Genomic DNA, 20865 nt, shown 5'->3' with positions numbered 1-20865 from the left:
GGGGCATTGAGGGGCGGTTCATCACCAGCCCACCTCACAGTCACCTCCACTACAGTATGCTGCCTGCAGCGTCCGCTCACTGAGAACGAACAAATGCGGGTAGTGAATCTCCACCATTCAATAGGCAGCCATCCAATGCACACCACAATGCTACCCCCCGCCTCCTCCGTTCAGCCACAACTGGGTCACTGCTTGCAGCATTACCAGCCGCCCAATGAGAACAAACGGGGCAGCCGTGTGTGGTGGGTGGGCAGTGAAACCGCTTGCCGCCCGAGGGACACTACACTGCATGAGCAGCAAAATCGCCCCCCTCCAGCCTCCGTCCAGCCACCGCTTGCAGCGTCCCCAGGCCGAAGATGACGGAGCGGCAGTTACTGAGGCGCATGCGTCGCACCTGCTGCCCCATTCGTAAGTCGTAGGTTGGATGTCCGTAACCTGGGGACTATTTGTGTGTGTGTGTGTATATATATATATATATATATATATATATATAAAAATTAGTTGGTACAACCCCCTTTAGCAGCAATATCCTCTACTGAATGTTTCCTGTGGGTGGAGATCAGAGTTGCACAATGGTTTGGAGAATTTACGACTTTCATTTTGGATCATCCAGATGGAGTTCTACAGACTTAAACGTGCAACTGTGTTAGTTTTTGAGAGAATTGATTTTCCTTATGATATCCTACCATGAACACCATGCTTTTTCAGTATTCTTCTCATATTGGACACATGAACTTGTCAAAGTCTCTGTTTTAGAAATTTCTGCAGCTTCTTTAATGTTATCTGTCATCTTTAATGTTAATTTTATCTGTTCACCTCCATTTGTATATAATTCATCTTAATGGGGTTGGTGAACAATAAAGCTTTTAGAAGTGCTTTTATAGCTTCTTCCAAGTTTACACGTCTCTCTAAGTGTCTTTGATATTTATGTTGACCAGCACATGTTTCACATGAAAGCTTCTTTCTTAAGAACAGCAGAATCTCTAAATTTTGTTAGCTTTTTTTTTTTCTTTTTTTTTCTTTAAGCTACACACACCTCAGTTTCATCTCATAAACTGCTAAGCTTTTGAAGAAGGCATTAGCCCAGAGGTGTTTCCAGCCTGGACTGTGAATGTTTAAACAGTGTATTCAGTATTGACATGAAGAAGTACACTTGTTTGTATTTTGCTTGTTTAAGCAGATTGTGTTTGTCTGTTATTGTGATTTAGTTGAAAATTAAGTCATTTTTATAGCAACAATGGAGAATTTGAGGCAATTACAAAGAGTTTGCAAACATTTTTTGCAACTGTATACCAGATATGATTTTAATTTCAATGTTTCATACTTGGAAGTTGTCTCTACTGTCATGACCTTTGACCTTTTATTGAAAGCAAAAATGTTTTATGTTTAGTGGACAGTTGCTTCCACAGAAATCAGCCAGTGACGGGAAATTCCAGCCTTGAGAGAGCTTTAAATCTTGGGTATGGTGGTTTATGAACAAATATTGTCCCGTTTTGTAACGTTTTACTAGTTGAACAATATTGAGATGTAAAACCACACTGGTTAATTATATGAGATTACATTAAGTCCAGAACAGCTGAAGCATAGTGGGCTCGGCACTCTTTATCTTTTAGGTGAATTTTGGGTTGATGACTGTTGCATTTTAGAAGTTTGGAAGGCTTTTCAACAGTAGAAATGAACTTCTTGATGCATTTGAAGATACTGAGAATATGGTTTTGAGAAAAAATGTTGAAAACTTTCCGGTGCTTAATGTCCGATTTGACTTTCCTGGTGAGGAGCATGCACATTCTGTTTGTGGCCTTGTGAGTTTTCTTTTTATTAGACTGATTGGCACTTTTAAATGATCCTACTTTGAGTTTTTTAAATGTGTTTTTTCCCTAGCAATTGACGTTTAGTTTATGGTAAGTTTGTGTCTTGTACTTATTACTTCTGTCACGTGCTGTGGCTTTTCCTTACTCAAATTTAGATAACTTTGCTTTGATAATGAATGAATACATATTTTGTTCACACTTTGTAATAGCTAAAATTTTTAGTATTAAAACTTACACAGTGTGACAAAAACCATACCTGCAAAACCGTGCAAGAATACAACTTTATTGGTAAAAACATACTGTTTGGAAATTGAACATTCTGAAAAGAACTTCAGAATATATATGGGTTGCTGATTACTGAAATACTAAATATATCATTAGAAAATTGATAAAGACTCAGTCTTGGCTTAAGCAGGAATGATGTGTACTTATCATTTCATTTTGGCCCAGATTATGGGAGCAGTTTCATAAAGAACATTTACAAGTCTTTGCTGCAAAGCTTTTTGCATTAAGTAGGGCTTTGACGGGTGAAAATACTTGGTTCTTGCTGCAATAGTTTTTTTCCCCCCAAGGAAAAAATACTCTTAGTGATGTGGCAAACAGGTGATTCAGCTTAGTTGTCATTAGGTGAGGTCTTATAAAGGACTGAGTTTCTAATTAAATTTACAATTATTGTAATAGCTGGTTATGCTCCCTGTTAGATGGGCTTCACCATCTTGCTGTATTTTTCCAAAAAGCCCAGTTGTTGAATAAAATGGTAGAAGATGCAACTGAGCAGCACTTGATAGGCGCCTCTTCCACCTTCCTATCACAATTCTGTTTGCATGCTGCTGAGAGTTTCAATATCTCAAATCTTGTATTAGGCAGCTATGAAGCAAACCTTTGGTGGCTGCAGGAGAATGGCCCTTGATGTTAGAGTCGGTTTTCTTTTCTTGTCATTTTCTGAATTAAATAAGCCTATGAGTGATTGATTATCTGTGCCAGTGGTGGGCAGCTATTCTCAAAATTCTTTCCATGTGTAAAGTGCAGTACTTACTATGAACTGCATACTGGAGCCTAATAAGTATTGGTTGTGGACAGGAGACTCTTGTACAGCCCAAAAGGGCATTCATGCTGATTAAGACTGAAACCTTAATGCTGTCAATAAGAGAGAAGTGTTCAAAATTGTAGGCAGATGCTAAGATTTTAACCTTTACTTTTCTTAAAAACCTTTGAGAATCGAAGCCCAAGCACAAATGAAGCTTTACAAGACTATAGCCCCTCACTTCTCTGTCTGCAGCTTTTGCCCCTCTTTCTTTTTTCCTGTGCTATTCACTCTCTTGTCTATGGCATTGTCTTTTCTTTGCTTTATCTGCAGGTGGCTGGTGCTGCTAAATACTAAAAAGTAAAGTAAAAGTAATACATATTCCGTTAATGTTAAGTTGAATTTCTAAATGTGAAATTTGAAATTAGATTACTGACTGTGGGTGGGCCTTGCCTTTGGCAGAGCAAGATATTTACAATAGGGATGCAGCACAACACACACTGCAGTTATTTACTATGAGACATTTGCTAGAACTTCAGTCCTCCAGACCCTGCTAAACTAGATAGTCAAATAAATCCAGGTACAAGCACTTCCTCACTGAAATAAAAGTATTCTGTACCCCAGATAAAAATACATTGTCCATTACCACAGATACACACACACAGTTACAGTACACCACCTCATCTAATCATTTGTCAAAGCAAGCCTAGGTAAGTTGCAGCCTAAACACATTTATTTTCTGTATTCGTCAGTCAATTTTTCCTCATTGAAGACAGCTGCTTTGTAGGATTGGTTACTGCAGTTCTTTACAGTATCCTGCAGTGAGTTGGACTGAATTACACTAAGTATTAAAACCATACAGAGTGACTTACTTAGCTGCATTAATTAAATTCCTAGTGAAAAATGGTGGGTGCAGATTGTGAACTTTTGTGCAAAGATGGAAGCATTATTCCTTTTCTCTTTTTAAGGATCAAGCTTCAAAAGACAAGGCCCTCCAGAACATGGCTGCTCTGTCATCGGCACAGATCGTCTCTGCCAGTGTGGTACAAACCAAACTAGGGATCCCTTCGCTTGCCCAACCTCCATACGCTCCGCCAGCCAGGGTGAGCACATTGGGTTTGGAGGCCCATGTACCTGAAAGTGGGAGTCAGGTTGTGGGTCGGTTTGGATTAAATGTTTTTAAGTTTTTGGCATCAATATTCGCATTACACATCTTTTCTTGTATGTTTTGTTGTCTATAGAAGCATTGGTTTTAGTTTCTTTCTTCCTTCCAGAAGAATCTGAGAAAAGCGTATCAAGTTGTTTTACTTTACACATTGTTAATTTGGGTAATTCTTCACATTGTGTTTTTTAACCTGTTTTTTTGGTTGGTAAGGAGTTAATGAGAGCCAACAGACCACATATCTAATCCACAAATTGAAGGGCCTGGCAGGATCTTTCCTTTAAAGGAGAAATGTATACTAGTCAATGAAGTTGCACAAGTAAACTGGTATTTTTCATTTTGTTGGTTTCTCTAAAAGCCAGGTACTAAAGTGGCAGAAAGTGACAGAATCTTCCTTAAACTTTTACACAAGGGTGTCCTCGGTGAATCCGGTGTCAGCTTGCAATGAACTGTAAAGGGCAGGATACCAATACCTTTATTTGTAAATAGGATCTAGGAAATCGGGAGCACTCACAGACACCAGATAGAATGAGCTCTTTTTGCCAGTATTAACCTTTAAATCATTTACTATAAACTTAGTGTAGTTTAACAGTGAAATGCAGATAGCAAATTAGGTGCCGTTTGGGGATTCCACTAAATGTTATCATTTTAGCTTATAGCTTGGAGCAACAATAACAGTTTATCCAATTATTTCATAAGGAAACCTGTATGGCATTCCGCAAAGAGCACTTATGAAATCGAGACATAGCTGAGTAAGCCTTACTACTTGTTAACTCAAGACAGGCTTAGGCAATCCGCGATTATGTGTGCACTTGTGATATTTAGACAGCTCCAAGAACCAATCACCAATATAGTCTATCAAGATCTCAAAAAGCAGAAAAAGGAGAGTGGAATATCTACTGATTAAGTAACTATGTCTTTGAGCGTGAAACAGATGCAATGTATGATGTATTTTGGCATATTATTATTTAATTGTCATAAAATAGAATAACATGTAACAGAGGAAGTGTAGGTCTTTTCAGCTATTGATCAAAAAGTAATACTCGGATCTAATTTTTAATAACATGAAAAAGGAAATACCGTCCACTTTTAAGAAACAGAGAGGCTGCGTGACAATCCATAGTAGACTGATGCCTAAATACATTATGGTTATGAATGTGTGCATTGCATGATAAAATATTAATGACACTGTTCAAATTTTAAAAAGTTTCCTATAAATTGCCCAGTTTGGATGTAAACATATTAGTTGGTGAACCTTATACTTGAAACACTTAAATAAGTTTGGTATTTTTGAAGTGATCATGGGATATATTAATGTGTCACATAAAACTGTGTTCTAAAGTTGTGTTTTTTAGACCATTTTAAAAATGTTGTTTTCTTGTAGTTTTACAAGTCAAAAATGTTAGCAAGTATTGATTGTGTCTTGAGATTTCACGCATGTTGCAAAACAGGGTATCTATGTCATTTATTGAATGAAAAGGGCAAAAAGAAAGCCATTGTTGTGAGATTCTGCCATTTTAAAAGAAGGCTGTCTGTGAGCCTCTCATCTTCGCCAACTTCCTTGTTTGTCTTACTTTGGATTATCCTTAATGAATCTGCTCTGTGGACAGCTAGACATAATAATGTAAAATAATCACATTTATGATTGCATAGATTCTTTCATTATAGGAAAGATACTGCCTGCCCAGGCTAGATTGATAAAGCAGATGTGTGCTTCAGTGAGAGAAAATTGAGATTGCATGGCAGGCAATGAAGTGAGGAGAACTGAGCAGACATTACATGCAATCATCCAGTGTTTGAACGTGAGAAAGTCGGTATGTCGTATTGGTACATACTGTCCCAGTTCAAGCCCTATGTATATCCATCCATCTTTGTAATCTGCTTACCCAGGATAGGGTGCTGGTCCAGCCTGACCCTCTCCCAGAAAGCATTGGACAAAAGGTAGAAACAATCCACAGAAAGGGTGCCAGTCTATCGTAGAGCGAATCCCCACACACAATTTAGGGCCAGCTTAGCAATGTCAATTCAAGTAAGTTTAATCACGTTGAAGTTTTGGTAAGCTCAGCATAAAGATGTTTTAACATAGGCAGAGTGGGCTGTCATTCCTGCCTTTCAGAAGCTGGTTGTGCTTGGAGTCTTTTGACAGTGCAGGTCCTGCTCCAGCTTCCAGATTTGAGAGCCACTTGAACCTGTCACCGTTGATGACGTAATTGAATGAGCTGACAAATAAGGACAAATCATACTTGTAGCAAGGGGATGGTGTAAAAGTGCCCCATGCTTTTATTAATAAAAAAATCAAAACAAATGTTCCCCAATAAAGTGCAGTGTAGAAAAAAACAGTTCATAAATAAATAATCCTTAAAAAACAAGTGACAAATGTAGGTTAAAATCCCTAGTAAATCCTGTAAAACAAGGATAAAATACTGGCTTGAAATTGTCCTTTTAAAAAAAAAAAAAAAAAGTTGCCTTCTCCCTTTTACCCTTTTAACTGGCGGCTCCCCTGTTTATCCCATACGGGCCTTGCAACAGGGGATTCACCCTATCCGCAGGTGCAGCTGACCTACAACTGGTCCGGCAGCCTTCCGACCCCTGGCTACATACAGGCTCCCTCGCCGAACTGAAAATTGGGTCCCCATTGGCCAGGGCACTCAAGCTGGAGCGCTTCCTCCCAGCCCTCCTTGACCACCGCTGCCTTCCACGGAGAGCCGTCCATAATCCCAGTCACTCCTGCTCCTCTGAAATGCTCAGCTGGAGCGAACCATTCTATCCACTCCAAGTGTCGGTCACACACTCTTCCAGGGCTCTCCTCCCTCCGTCATTGTTTCTTCCTTCCTGATCTCTTGTGCCAGCCCGTACTTATATGGCTCAGTGGGCGCAATTGAAAATGATCGCACCTTTACATTCAGGGCCGTCTCACCCCAACTATCTCTTTAACTCCCCACCCGGTTTTGCGAGCATGCCCACGGAGACAGACACAGCCAAACAGATTATTGATTAAAAACTGGCCATTTGTTTGGAGCCTTGGACCTGCTTTATCATAAGTCTGCATGCATTTACAGATTGATTAGCTTCAGGGTCAATGAATTTATTCACTCAATAACATTGTGCCAAGTTCCCTTATTACTATATCATCAGCCATTGTGGCTCATCATGCATTTAAAACAGTGTTGATAATGGGTTTGTGGTGTGTCAATTTGCTCTTCAGATATATTGTTACGTGTACAAAGTAGAATGAAACTCGCGTGCTCTTTTCACAATGCTACCACTTGCCATGGTCTAAGTAAACTTTCTAGTTTCCTCCTGTTGTCGCAAGAATGCCTCATTAATGCGGAAGGCATGTTTTCTTAAATGGAAACCTTTGCTGCTTCAAAGTGGGTGTTTAAGTCATTAGACTTTAAAATTGGGAATTTATAGAGCTTCATTGTAAGGTGCTAGAACAGATACAGTTTTTTACATTTATTCTAAAAAAAGCTTTGCTTTGCAGTTTTATGTGGCATTTTAATGTATACCGTAATTGTAAAGAAATAACTGATGACTTACTAAATACTAAAATTACTGTTTAAGACAAGTAAGTATTCAGTAACAATATGCACAGCACATTTAGGAGCAATAGAAAATAATATATAAAAACATACTTCAGAATTACTAGAATACTAGGATATTTAATGCACTTTTAGCATTCAAAAAAGCTGAAACTGTCACCTGAAAAAATGCTTCCAGAAATTGAGATGAGTTTTTGTTTCAGTTTCTGTCACTGGTGTGATACCCCGATGTGACTCCTGCTGCAGGAGGTTCACCTCATCTATTTGTCTAATTGCACAATGTGATTGGTCATACACATCAGTATCATATAAAACAACTGACCTGTGCTCTGATCAGGAGCAACTCCAAAAGATTTTTAGTGGTGTGAACAAACGGGACCATTGAATATCATGGGGTGGCACACTTTCAGTCTACAGCATAGGCAAATTACCAGGTACAAGAGGTAAAAAAATATATCAAACATGGAGTATAAACTGGGGTATATTACTATACAATCATGCTTTAATACAACAATGAACAAACCCTGCAGAGTTTACTTTGTCACGAGTTATCATGGAAAATTATCATGGAAATGTTTGTGAACTTTGCTTGAAACCACAAAATGCTTTAAATTAAATGAAGAAGTAGGAAGTGATCATTGCACTCTTGGGCCACACATTAGCAGCACCAGATGCAGCTACAAGTCTTTTTTTTTTGTTTCTGATCTCTATGTGGATGTTTTGCCCAAGCCATTTATGTGGATGCTTTGCTCAGGCCCTTTTTTCTTCCATGAAGACGGTAGAAACACCATGTAAACAGTTACAAATTTGTTATTATTGTTTCACATGGTTTTTTCTTTTTCAGGGAGATAAAGAGATTGCTCCTTTAAGGCTTGTTTTGATATTGCAGCTGAGCACATGGCTAATTATGCATGCTAATTAGCCATGCTGCACTGCGGGGATCAGTGTTACATGTCCAGTAGCAGTACTGATGATAATCTCATTATGGTCATCTAATGTACCCCTGAAATGAAAATACTGTACTTTATTTTTTAATTATTACATTGCATGCTTTACCACACTCAGTAGAGGGAACGACAGTCAAGAAAGGTTCAGACATGCATGAGATTGGGAGGAAAGGCGCTGAAGGTACATATAGAATAAGGGATATCAGATATTTTTAAATTTACTCAAATACCAAGGTGGCTATTAAATAATAAATAGGTCAAATGAATTGAATTATTGACGTGTGCAACTGAATCAGCTTAACGTACTGTATGTTGCTCTTAATTATTTTACAATGTACATGCCAAGGTTATTATAGTTAACGAAAACTAAAATCAAAACTGAAACTATTATTAAAAAAACATTTTAGTAAACTGAAATAAAATAATTAACAAAACCAAAATTAAAAACTAAAACTAAACAAAACTATTAAAGTAGCTGGAAAGACTAAATGAAATAAAATAATTTACTATAATAATTTTAGTTTTTGTTTTTGAATGAATATTCTTACTGTTAGTTTTTAACCCTTATAACTTTTAAACTCTAAAACTGAAAGTCATCCACCATAAGCCACCCGCATATATTCATCCAGTGAACGGCGGCTGGTGAAGGAGGGCGGCTGTTCACACAGCATTTCCGGTGACTGAGCAACTGAATATGCGGGTAAAGTGTGTCTAATAGAAAGTGATTTACAGTACGTACTGCCTTTCTTTGCACTTGTTGTATATCAAGATGTAATTCAAACGCCTGAAACTGGAATGTGCTGGTCAACAAAAACTTTACCATATGAACAGAAAAATCATGAGTGAGTAACATTTCAGTTTATTTGTCAGGTGCCTGCTTTTTGTTGACAGTAATTCACCTGCCTCTTTGCATATGAAGTATAGAGAAAGTATAATCATAAAATTCGACCTTGAGATTTTGATGAATCTTGATGTTTTAGACCTCCCCAGGTCCGAAAATACACTTTTTCGGAATTATGTCTGTGTGTAAACACGGTAACTCAAAAACGCAACTAGATAGATGGATGAAATTTGGCATGTGGCCGTTACACCAAAATTGTAGATCTCTATTAACTTTTGGGCCAAATCCATCAACTGGAAGTGGTACTTTACCTGAACACATACTCGATTTTTTTCTTTATTATTCATACAGCTGCAGAGTCCAATTTAATCAACAATACTTTTATAATAATTATTCAATATATTATTAATTTGATTTGTTGTTGATGGTTCTTTAATTTACATAATATAATCATTGTCTTGCAGTTTACTCCTCAAATATCCATCCTCATATCTGAGTGCACTAAAAGTCAAGGGGAGACCCCTCTCGGTTTTTGAAAATAAAACATCACTGATCTAGAGACTGACTAGGTCGTAATGCATGATCAGCAGGCTGTTGCTAACCAATCACTTTAGCTTTAAAAATGTCATTTAACAACAAAGAGATGCAAATCTTGTAAAATTCCTGAGTTGGCAATGTCTCTACTGAACTAGGTAGGTAGGCAAAGAGAGTCTGCCAAGTGATGAAAAGCTAAACATAGTAATGTGTTTTTGTATTTATGCTATATTTATTAATTTATTTTTTAGTTAATATTCATTATTAATAGCAGATATTGTGAAAAGAATCCAATAGCAGAATTATGTTTGTAAATATTTGTCCCCATTTTTTCAATGTTTCTCTCTTTCTCAAAATAGATAGTTGAAAAATCATATTCTTTTTGTTCTTAACATCAGCCATATCATACACTAGCAAAATACCAGCACTTCGCAGCGGAGAAGTAGTGTGTTAAAGAAGTTATGAAAAAGAAAAGGAAACATTTTAAAAATAACGTAACATGATTGTCAATGTAATTGTTTTGTGACTGTTATGAGTGTTTCTGTCATCAAGGATTTGATTATCATTATTTCTCTCAATCAGGTTTGTATTTGGAGGACGTGTTGTGCTCAAGTTACATTTTGTGTTTCTCAACCGTTGTAAAGATAACAGGTTTCATTCATCGAAGTGTTCACTACCTAAATCGGTACTCGTGAATCTAAGATGTTTAACAGGCATTCCTGGTATTAAGTTGGGGATTTGCCTGCGAATATTTAGTGAAAGCGTCTCTATGAACTTGTGGATTTGCCTGCGAGTATTTAGCGACAGCGTGTCTATGAACTTGTGGATTTGCCTGCGAGTAATTTAGTGACAGCGTATCTATGAACTTGTGGATTTTTCTGCAAGTATTTGGTGGCAGCGTCACAAAGTTGTTTACGTCTAGCTGCATCAGAAAATGTACCACGACGTCTGACACGCCTCCTTTTTACTGTTTTCTCACAGCTTGGATTGCTGCTGTCATAATTTGAATTTGGTTTGAGTTTCATGGTTTGTTTCAATTACGACAGTATTTGCAGGACTTGTGCTGAAGTGACATTCGGCATCTGTCAAGCGTTGTAAGCATACAACTGGCTTCATCGATAACTTCGCATCCAGCTTTTGAGAGTTGAAGCATTCATAACCATCAAAGTGTCCACTACTCAAATCGTCACCTGTGAATCTAAGATGTGTAAAAGGCATTGGCGGTTCTCCAAAGGTGTAAAATATTTGGCCATTTCGGTACACTTGAAAGCGACAACCAAGAAATTCAGCTATAGCCATCAACTAGCATGCAGAAGCATAGGTGAAGGGCTTAAGCATTTCATTCTTATAGTGCCCCTGTGTAGTATAATTACTGTATCTCCTGTACCGTCATCAGTCCACACCTTGAACCTGTCCCAGTCATTCAATACATAAGACACAATGTTCATACGGATATCAAGAGTGAGCCTGATATGGCCGTGCAATATGTAAGACAGAGAATGGAAAAGGCAGGCGCCATCTCCAGGCATGGAAACCACTCGGTAAGTGACAGTTCTTTAATCGATGGTGATCACCTCGTTAGACATGTTAATGGGGGTACGGTTGGAACAGTGAAATGGGTACCTGAACAATGTAAACTAAATCTAAAATACCTACACAATAACTGTGTAATAAGTGTAATAAACTTACAATAAAACAGCGGAGAAGCCGTGGATTAAATAAAAAGGCTGCAGTTATCAGCAAGGAGACATGAATACCGTGGCAAAACAAGGAAGGGAATGAAGAGACCGGAACAACGGACAGCCTTATATGGGCAGGCAGCCAATTACGTGGGAGGCGTGGGGATGGGGGATGCAACTCCACCTCACACGGTGACCGAGCTGCAGGCTATGGACGTATATATGTATGTAAGTAGGATTCAGTTATGACCGTTTTGCGTAGAGTTTCGAAATGAAAACTGCTTAACTTTTGTAAGTAACCTGTAAGGAATGAGCCTTCTACCTACACGGGAAGTTGGAGAATTAGTGATCAGTGAGTTAGTGAGGGTTTTGCCTGTTATTAGTATAGATATTGCATACCAGGCATTTTTCCTGCTTTGCATCCAAACCTGCTTGGGTAGGCTCCAGGTTCCTGTGATCCTGCTCTGAATAAACAGATTTAGATAATATATATATTGTTCATAATCTCAGATGCTGTCTCTGTCATTTTGTGCTCGTCCATACTCTTATTACCTGCTCTTGCTCTGCTTATTAAGGGTTTACTGTTCTTATGATGGGCTATTCAAGTCTCATGGCCCCTAACCTTGACACTACATGTTTGTTTTTCTTTGTTTCCCTCAATACAGCTAGGCGGGGTCTGCACACTGATTCAAGCCTAAGAGCCTTGTTCTTCCTAAGCCCCTGTGATTTTCATGATCACACCTGTCAGAACACAGTAGATTCTGTTTTCTGATTTTTCATATTTTTCAGGCCTGCAGGTGGCAAAATTCTGTCTGTGAATTGTTTGTGCCTGAGATGGAATCAGAGATCAATATGGCTGATAGAAAACAACAAAGCCCAGTATCTGAGTTATTTTGAATGCAATACTGAAGGCATTCATTATAAGCACTTTGTTGCTGGAGCAGGATATGTTGTGTGCTGTAGACATTTAGAATAAAAAACCCTCACTCCTTAAAATTCACCTACATTTCATTACAGATTGGCCCATTCTGGGCAATAAAAGGAAAAGAAAAAAGTGCCAACAATCAGCGCAAATTTGTTCAGCACAAATGACATAGAAAATATTTAAAAAATTATAAAATTGTGTGAAATTGTTCATATTCAGTATCTGGTTTTGATTTTTTGTTTTATCAGACAAAAACAAAACCAAATAGTAAACTGTGTTGCGTAGTGTAGTAAGCTTCCACTAACATTAAACTCATATTATATCCAAACCCGTTAAGTCTACAGTTCTGTCTCATTGTGACACAAAAACTAAACTCCATAGTAGCACTTTAACCATAATATAATTACTAAAACTAAAACTGAAACTATACTAATAAAAGGCAAAGCCCTCACTCACTCACTCACTCACTCACTCACTCATTCACTCACTCACTGACTCACTCACTCACTCACTCATCACTAATTCTCCAAGTTCCCGTGTAGGTAGAAGGCTGAAATTTGGCAGGCTCATTCCTTACAGCTTATTTACAAAAGTTGGGCAGTTTTCATTTCGAAATTCTACGTGTAATGGTCATAACTGGAAGGTATTTTTCTCCATTTACTGTAATGGAGTTGAGCTCGAAAGCCGTGGGTGCGGAGTTTCGTGTGACATCATCACGCCTCCCACGTAATCACGTGAACTGACTGTCAATGCAGTGCGTAGAAAACCAGGAAGACCTCCAAAAAGCGCTGAAGAAAACATGCATTATATAATTGAGAAGGCAGCGAAATAATAAGAAGTGAGCGAGTGACATATACAACCACATTCATGAGTGCTGCTACTTTGGAAAGAAGGCAAGGTGTAAACCTAAACTTTAAATTAAGTTTATAGACAGGCTGCCGCTGGCGTTTCTCATGCCCATGGGTAATGCGGGATACAAGTTTAATGAGAGGGCGCAGGATATAAACGAGAGTTTTGATCACTTTGTAACTCAGTTAAAATTGCAGGTGAAGGGGTGTGCTTATGCAAATTCCGAGAGACTGTGTTTGTGGGGGATTGACAGTTAAGGCGGGTGGTGGAGTCACGTCATCATCTCCCCTCCCATTTACCTCATTTCGCTCTGAGCTCCGCGGCTAACAGATCACCAATTCAAGCTTTATGAATAATCGATTCGCCATCAATAATTGTTTTGGTAAAGCCATACTCAGTGTAATCCTCCTTCCATTTTATAATTTTTCCGCCACTAACCATGAATAAATGAACGGTAAAAAAGTAAGAGCGAAGCGAGGGTGATTTACTTAGGCAGGCATATATTTGACAGCAACACTCATGACAATGTCAATTATGTTACGTTGTTATTAAAATGTTTCCTTTTTTTTTTTCATTACTTCTTTAACACGCTACTTCTCCGCTGTGAGGCGCGGGTATTTTGCTATATATATATATATGAATGACCTCCAAAGAGCTGAGACTTTTGATATCGTGAACGTGTCTGCAAAACTGGTGTCTCCTGCCCAGCAAAAGTCGAGCAGCCGGCGCATGTAGCGCATAGCTGTGCCGGCCTTTGAGACGCTGACTGCGCTTCTGCCTTAAGTCAAAGTGAGCACTTTTCATTTTTTTTCATCCTCCCCCTGAGCTATAGCCCAGACAAGTGCAAACACGGAACCCCTTTTCTACACCACGGCAAAATAATATTAAGGCGATTCACACTTTCTTTTGCACGTATACGATTATGAGGTCCTCAGCTCGGATTATGAACACACGCACAGGAGTGGAGGACTCACAGTGCCATCACAGCCGATTAATGGCGGGGACGTCTCACCAGTCTACACAAGACCCACCGCGACTGTCCCCAAAAGTCGATCATAACGTCAGCGAACACATCTCTATACTATATAAAAGAAAAGGCAACTTTCCTTTCTTTACACCTTTTTTCCTTTTATCCCAAACCAAAGCCTTTCTCTCTTAACACTGCAGAGGACAAAAAACTAATTTTCTTTAAATGCCGATAAGGCACATTACTAGAGGCAGAAATTTGAACGTTCACATAGAAAATGTAATTTCTATACCACAGCCGTCGTGTAGCGCCTTTCAAAAGGGATCTACTACCGAGAGATGATCCATATACATTTTAGCTGATGTTAGTTACTTACCTGTTGTGTTACACAGTCTTTAAAATGTAGTTTACCCGCAAACACTCCAGTAGTGCTCAATGTTCCTGTACTTCTTAAAACGTTAATGTTTTACTGTTTAATAACTTATAGACTATATTTTATTATTTTTCACTTGCACTCAGTGACCAAAGCTATACACACACATTTAGACACATACATATATATACCTGTGTGTATGTTTGTATGTATGTGTGTATATATATATATAAACTGCTCAAAAAAATTAAAGGAACACTTTGAAAACACATCAGATCTCAATGGGAAAAGAAATCCTCCTGGATATCTATACTGATATAGACTGGGTAATGTGTTAGGAACGAAAGGATGCCACATCGTTTGATGGAAATGAAAATGATCAACCTACAGAGCCCTGAATTCAAAGACGCCCCAAAAATCAGAGTGAAAAATTATGTGGCAGGCTAGTCCATTTTGCCAAAATTTAATTGCAGCAACTCAAAATTGTACGCAGCACTTTGTATGGTCCCTGTGTTCTTGTATACATGCCTGACAACATCGGTGCATGCTTCTAATGAGATGACAGATGGTGTTGTGGGGGATCTCCTCCCAGATCTGGACCAGGGCATCACTGAGCTCCTGGACAGTCTGAGGTGCAACCTAGTGGCATTGGATGGACCAAAACATAATGTCCCAGAGGTGTTCTATTGGATTTAGGTCAGGAAAGTGTGGTGGCCAGTCAATGGTATCAATTCCTTCATCCTCCAGGAACTGCCTGCATACTCTCACCACGAGGCCAGGAATTGTCGTGCTCCAGGAGCCACTGTACCAGCATAGGGTCTGACAATGGGTCCAAGGATTTCATCCTGATACCTAATGGCAGCCAAGGTGCCTTTGTCAAGCCTGTAGCGGTCTGTGTGACCCTCCATGGATATGCCTCCCCAGACAATCATTAACCCACCACCAAACTGCTCATGCTGAATGATGTTACAGGCAGCATAATGTTCTCCATGGCTTCTCCAGACCCTTTCACTTCTGTCACGTGCTCAGGGTGAACCTGCTCTCATCTGTAAAAGCACAGGGCACCAGTGGTGCATCTGCCAATTCTGGTATTCTATGGCGAATGCCAATCGAGCTGCATGCTGCTGGGCAGTGAGCTCAGGGCCCATTAGAGGACATGGGGCCCTTGGGTCACCCTCATGAAGTCTTTCTGGTTGTTTGGTCAGAGACATTCACACCAGTGGCCTGCTGGAGGTCATTTTGTAGGGCTCTGGCAGTGCTCATCCTGTTCCTCCTTGCCCAAAGGAGCAGATACTGGTCCTGCTGATGGGTTATGGACCTTCTATGGCCCTCTCCAGCTCTCCTAGAGTAACTGCTTGTCTCCTAGAATCTCCTCCATGCCCTTGAGACTGTGCAGGGAGACACAGCAAACCTTCTGGCAATGACACGTATTGATGTGCCATCCTGGAGAAGTTGGACTACCTGTGCAACCTCTGTAGGGTCCAGGTATCGCCTCATGCTACCAGTAGTGACACTGACTGTAGCCAAATGCAAAACTAGTGAAGAAACAGTCAGAAAAGATGAGGAGGGAAAATGTCAGTGGCCTCCACCTGTTAAACCATTCCTGTTTTGGGGTCATCTCATTGTTGCCCCTCTAGTGCATCTGTTGTTAATTTCATTAACACCACAGCAGCTGAAACTGATTAACAACCCCTCTGCTACTTAACTGACCAGATTAATATCCCATAAGTTTCATTGACTTTATGCTATACTCTGATGTGTTTTCAAAGTGTTCCTTTAATTCTTTTGAGCAGTTTATATATATGTATATATATATATATATATATATATATATATATATATATATACACACACACACACACACACATATATATATATTTAATTTGTGTGTGTATGTATGTATGTTTGTGTATATATGATGTAGATAGGTATGTGTATATACAGTAATCCCCCCTCGTTCCAGAACCCCCCGCGATAGACGAAAATCCGTGAAGTAGAAACCATATGTTTGTGTAGTTATTTTTATATATTTTAAGCCCTTATAAACTCTCCCACACTGTTAAGATTATTAGAGCCCTCTAGACATGAAATAACACCCTTTAGTCAAAAGTTTAAACTGTCCTCCATGACAAGATAGAGATGACAGTTCTTTCTCACAATTAAAAGAATGCAAATAGATCTTCTTCTCTTCAGGAGCAGAGAATTTCAGAGGGAGAGAGAGAGAGAGCTGCAAAGAAAAGCAAACAATCAAAAAATCAATACTTGTGCTTTTAAGTTTGCCGCGGCATTTTTTAGAGGAGAGTTAGTATCTTCTAAGCAAACAGCCTCTGTGCAAACTGCCCCTCTGCTCACATCTCCTCCGTCAGGTGCAGAGAACGTCAGAGAGAGAGAGCGAGATTAAAGCAACAATCAAAAAATCAATATGTGTGCTTTTAAATATGCCGAGCACTGCAATAAAGCGGCATTTTTTTAGAGGAGCGTCAGTATCTTTTAAGCAAACAGCCCCTCCGTCAGGCGCAGAGAAAGTCGGAGAGGGTTAGAGAGAGGCAGAGACAAGCAAACAATCAAGCTCCACGCGGGATGCTAATATGTAATACATGCTCTGATTGGGTAGCTTCTAAGCCATCCGCCAATAGCGTCCCTTGTATGAAATCAACAGGGCAAACAAACTGAGGAAGCGTGTAGCATACATTAAAAGACCCATTGTCTGTAGAAATCCGCGAACCAGCGAAAAATCTGTGATATATATTTAGATGTACTTACATTTAAAATCCGCGTTAGAGTGAAACCGCGAAAGTCGAAGCGCGATATAGCGAGGGATTACTGTATATATATATGTATATAGATATGAAGATATGTATGTGTATATATATATGTATATGTAGACTCAAACCCATTATGACAGCAGCAATCCAAGCTATGAGAAAACAGTAAAAAGGAGGCGTATCAGACGTCGTGGTACATTTTCTGATGCAGCTAGACGAAAACAACTTTGTGACGCTGCTGCCAAATACACAAAACAATTACTTTGACAATCATGTTACATTATTTTTAAAATGTTTCCTTTTCTTTTTCAAAACTTCTTTAGCACATGACATCGCTGCGAAGCACGGGTATTTTGCTATATATATATATATCACAGTGACACTCATAACAGTGACAAAACAATTACATTGACAATCATGTTACGTTATTTTCAAAATGTTTCCTTTTGTTTCTCTTTCCTTCTTTAACACACTACTTCTCCGCTGCCAAGCACAGGTATTTTGCTATATATATATATATATATATATATATATATATATATATATATATATATACACTCACCTAAAGGATTATTAGGAACACCATACTAATATGGTGTTTGACCCCCTTTCGGCTGCAGAACTGCCTTAATTCTACGTGGCATTGATTCAACAAGGTGCTGAAAGCATTCTTTAGAAATGTTGGCCCATATTGATAGGATAGCATCTTGCAGTTGATGGAGATTTGTGGTATGCACATCCAGGGCACGAAGCTCCCGTTCCACCACATCCCAAAGATGCTCTATTGGGTTGGGAACTGGTGACTGTGGGGGTCATTTTAGTACAGTGAACTCATTGTCATGCTCAAGAAACCAATTTCAAAAGATTCGAGCTTTGTGACATGGTGCATTATCCTGCTGGAAGTAGCCATCAGAGGATGGGTACATGGTGGTCATGAAGGGATGGACATGGTCAGAAACAATGCTCAGGTAACCCGTGGCATTTAAACGATGCCCAATTGGCACTAAGGGGCCTAAAGTGTGCCAAGAAAACATCCCCCACACCATTACACCACCACCACCAGCCTGCACAGTGGTAACAAGACATAATGGATCCATGTTCTCATTCTGTTTACGCCAAATTCTGACTCTACCATTTGAATGTCTCAACAGAAATTGAGACTCATCAGACCAGGCAGCATTTTTCCAGTCCTCAACTGTCCAATTTTGGTGAGCTCGTGCAAATTGTAGCCTCTTTTTCCTATTTGTAGTGGAGATGAGTGGTACCTGGTGGGGTCTTCTGCTGTTGTAGCCCATGTTGTAGCCTCAAGGTTGTGCGTGTAGTGGCTTCACAAATGCTTTGCTGCATACCTCGGTTGTAACGAGTGGTTATTTCAGTCAAAGTTGCTCTTCAATCAGCTTGAATCAGTCGGCCCATTCTCCTCTGACCTCTAGCATCAACAAGGCATTTTCGCCCACAGGACTGCCGCATACTGGATGTTTTTCCCTTTTCACACCATTCTTTGTAAACCGTAGAAATGGTTGTGCGTGAAAATCCCAGTAACTGAGCAGATTATGAAATACTCAGACCGGCCCGTCTGGCACCAGCAACCATGCCACGCTCAAAATTGCTTAAATCACCTTTCTTTCCCATTCTGACATTCAGTTTGGAGTTCAGGAGATTCTCTTGACCAGGACCACACCCTTAAATGCATTGAAGCAACTGCCATGCGATTGGTTGATTAGATAATTGCATTAATGAGAAATTAAACAGGTGTTCCTAATAATCCTTTAGGTGAGTGTATATATATATATATAGATATATATATATATATATATATATATATATATATATATATATATATATATATATATAGATATCTATATATAGATATAGATATCTATATATATATATATAGATATATATAGATATAGATAGATATCTATAGATATCTATAGATATCTATATAGATAGATATCTATAGATATAGATATATATATATATATATAGAAATAGATATGAGAACAACACTCATATCAATGACAAAACAATTACATTAACAATCATGTTTATTTTTAAAAATTTTCCTTTTCTTTTTCATACCTTCTTTAACACACTACTTCCCCGCTGCGAAGTGCGGGTATTTTGCTAGTATATATATATAAAATAGAAATGTCTTTGTAATATAAAAACCAAACTAAAACTAAAAATGCACGATGAAGGAAAACTAAAACTAAACTGAATTTCCAAGTAAGGTCAGAAAAAATATAGAAATAAAGGCAAAACTATAATAACCTTGATACATACAAATATTGTCATAACATACAGTATGTATTATTTGTGTTGGTAGTTTAGAAGCTCTACATAGGACAGAAATACAGTCGCACACCATGGTTGATCCTAGACGGTCTTAAAGTGCTGCGTTTTTTCTTACCATGAACATCTCTGTACAACTTAATGTTAGAGGTTTGCTGATTTGAAATTGGTATTTTTTATCACTGATGATTTTAACATTATGCAACATGTCTTTTTTAGCTTATTTTTTATTACTATTTTCCTTTTGACAAAAAGAGCAATGGGAATGAATAGTGTAGTAAATTAAATGACAACAATAAATAATGTATCATATTTTTAAATAGAAAGTAGTTTCATGTTTTACCACTTTTTATGGAATATCAGATTAATTTAAATGATAATGTAACTAAGAATGCAGCAAAATTAGGTATGCTAAAAGGGGATAATGAAATGCATAATAATAAGTGTGGTTTATTTTCAATAGATTGTTTAGTTTAATGTTTAACCATTTTGTAATGAGATTAATTTAAATGAGAATTAGGCAACATTAGATGAGCTAAAAAAAAAAAATAAAAACCCGGAAACTTTCTCCAAGGTTTTGTTTCTTATTGGGTGGGAATTTCATGAACTCTCAATTCTTAACATTAGTCTAAGCTTCATCCGAAGCCTGGTACAAGACAGGCTAAGAGCTAGCACCTAGTTGCCTTAATGACCAAGCATGACCTGCCCTAATCCTCTTTTTGGTGAAGCCAAAACTGACTCGGTTAAGCCCAGGGCCTCAATTTAAACGACGACATGGAATACCACTAATGCATTGTTTGCATAAGCAAGCTATTTAAAGGGTAGTGACTGAGTAGCAAGACAATCCATAGCGCTTAGTGTGGTGTATTGGTTAAGACACTGGACTAAGACACCCTTATGATGCCAGTTCTGTACCTACTTGTAGTTCTCTATGTGAAACCGAGGAGATCTGGGAAAAATAACCCTTGGATAAACATATCAGAGTGTTCTAAAACCAGAAAAAAAGTATAGAGTTACATACAGTATTATGCAGAACCTACATTGTTGGCAACGCATGCATCATGACATGGATAAATACATTCACTAAATAGTGTCCTGTGGCCCATACAAGTAGTCAGTGACTGATATAGAATGGCACAGAGCCAAAAAGA

At 38.6% G+C, this 20865-nt stretch overlaps 1 protein-coding gene across 2 annotated transcripts in view; it reads left to right on the top strand.

Annotated features, from left to right (window-relative positions):
• Nucleotides 1–20865, top strand: part of tead3a (TEA domain family member 3 a) — a 168312-nt gene that overhangs the window by 127687 nt on the left and 19760 nt on the right. For both annotated transcript variants that reach the window (XM_039748751.1, XM_039748750.1), the window contains one exon: nt 3804–3938. In XM_039748751.1, coding sequence (XP_039604685.1) covers nt 3804–3938 — 135 coding nt within the window. The remainder of the gene's footprint in view (nt 1–3803; nt 3939–20865) is intronic.

The sequence above is a fragment of the Polypterus senegalus genome, chromosome 3 (assembly GCF_016835505.1).
Source record: "Polypterus senegalus isolate Bchr_013 chromosome 3, ASM1683550v1, whole genome shotgun sequence".
NCBI lineage: Eukaryota > Metazoa > Chordata > Cladistia > Polypteriformes > Polypteridae > Polypterus > Polypterus senegalus.
This window is presented reverse-complemented; position numbering and strand designations above follow the sequence as displayed.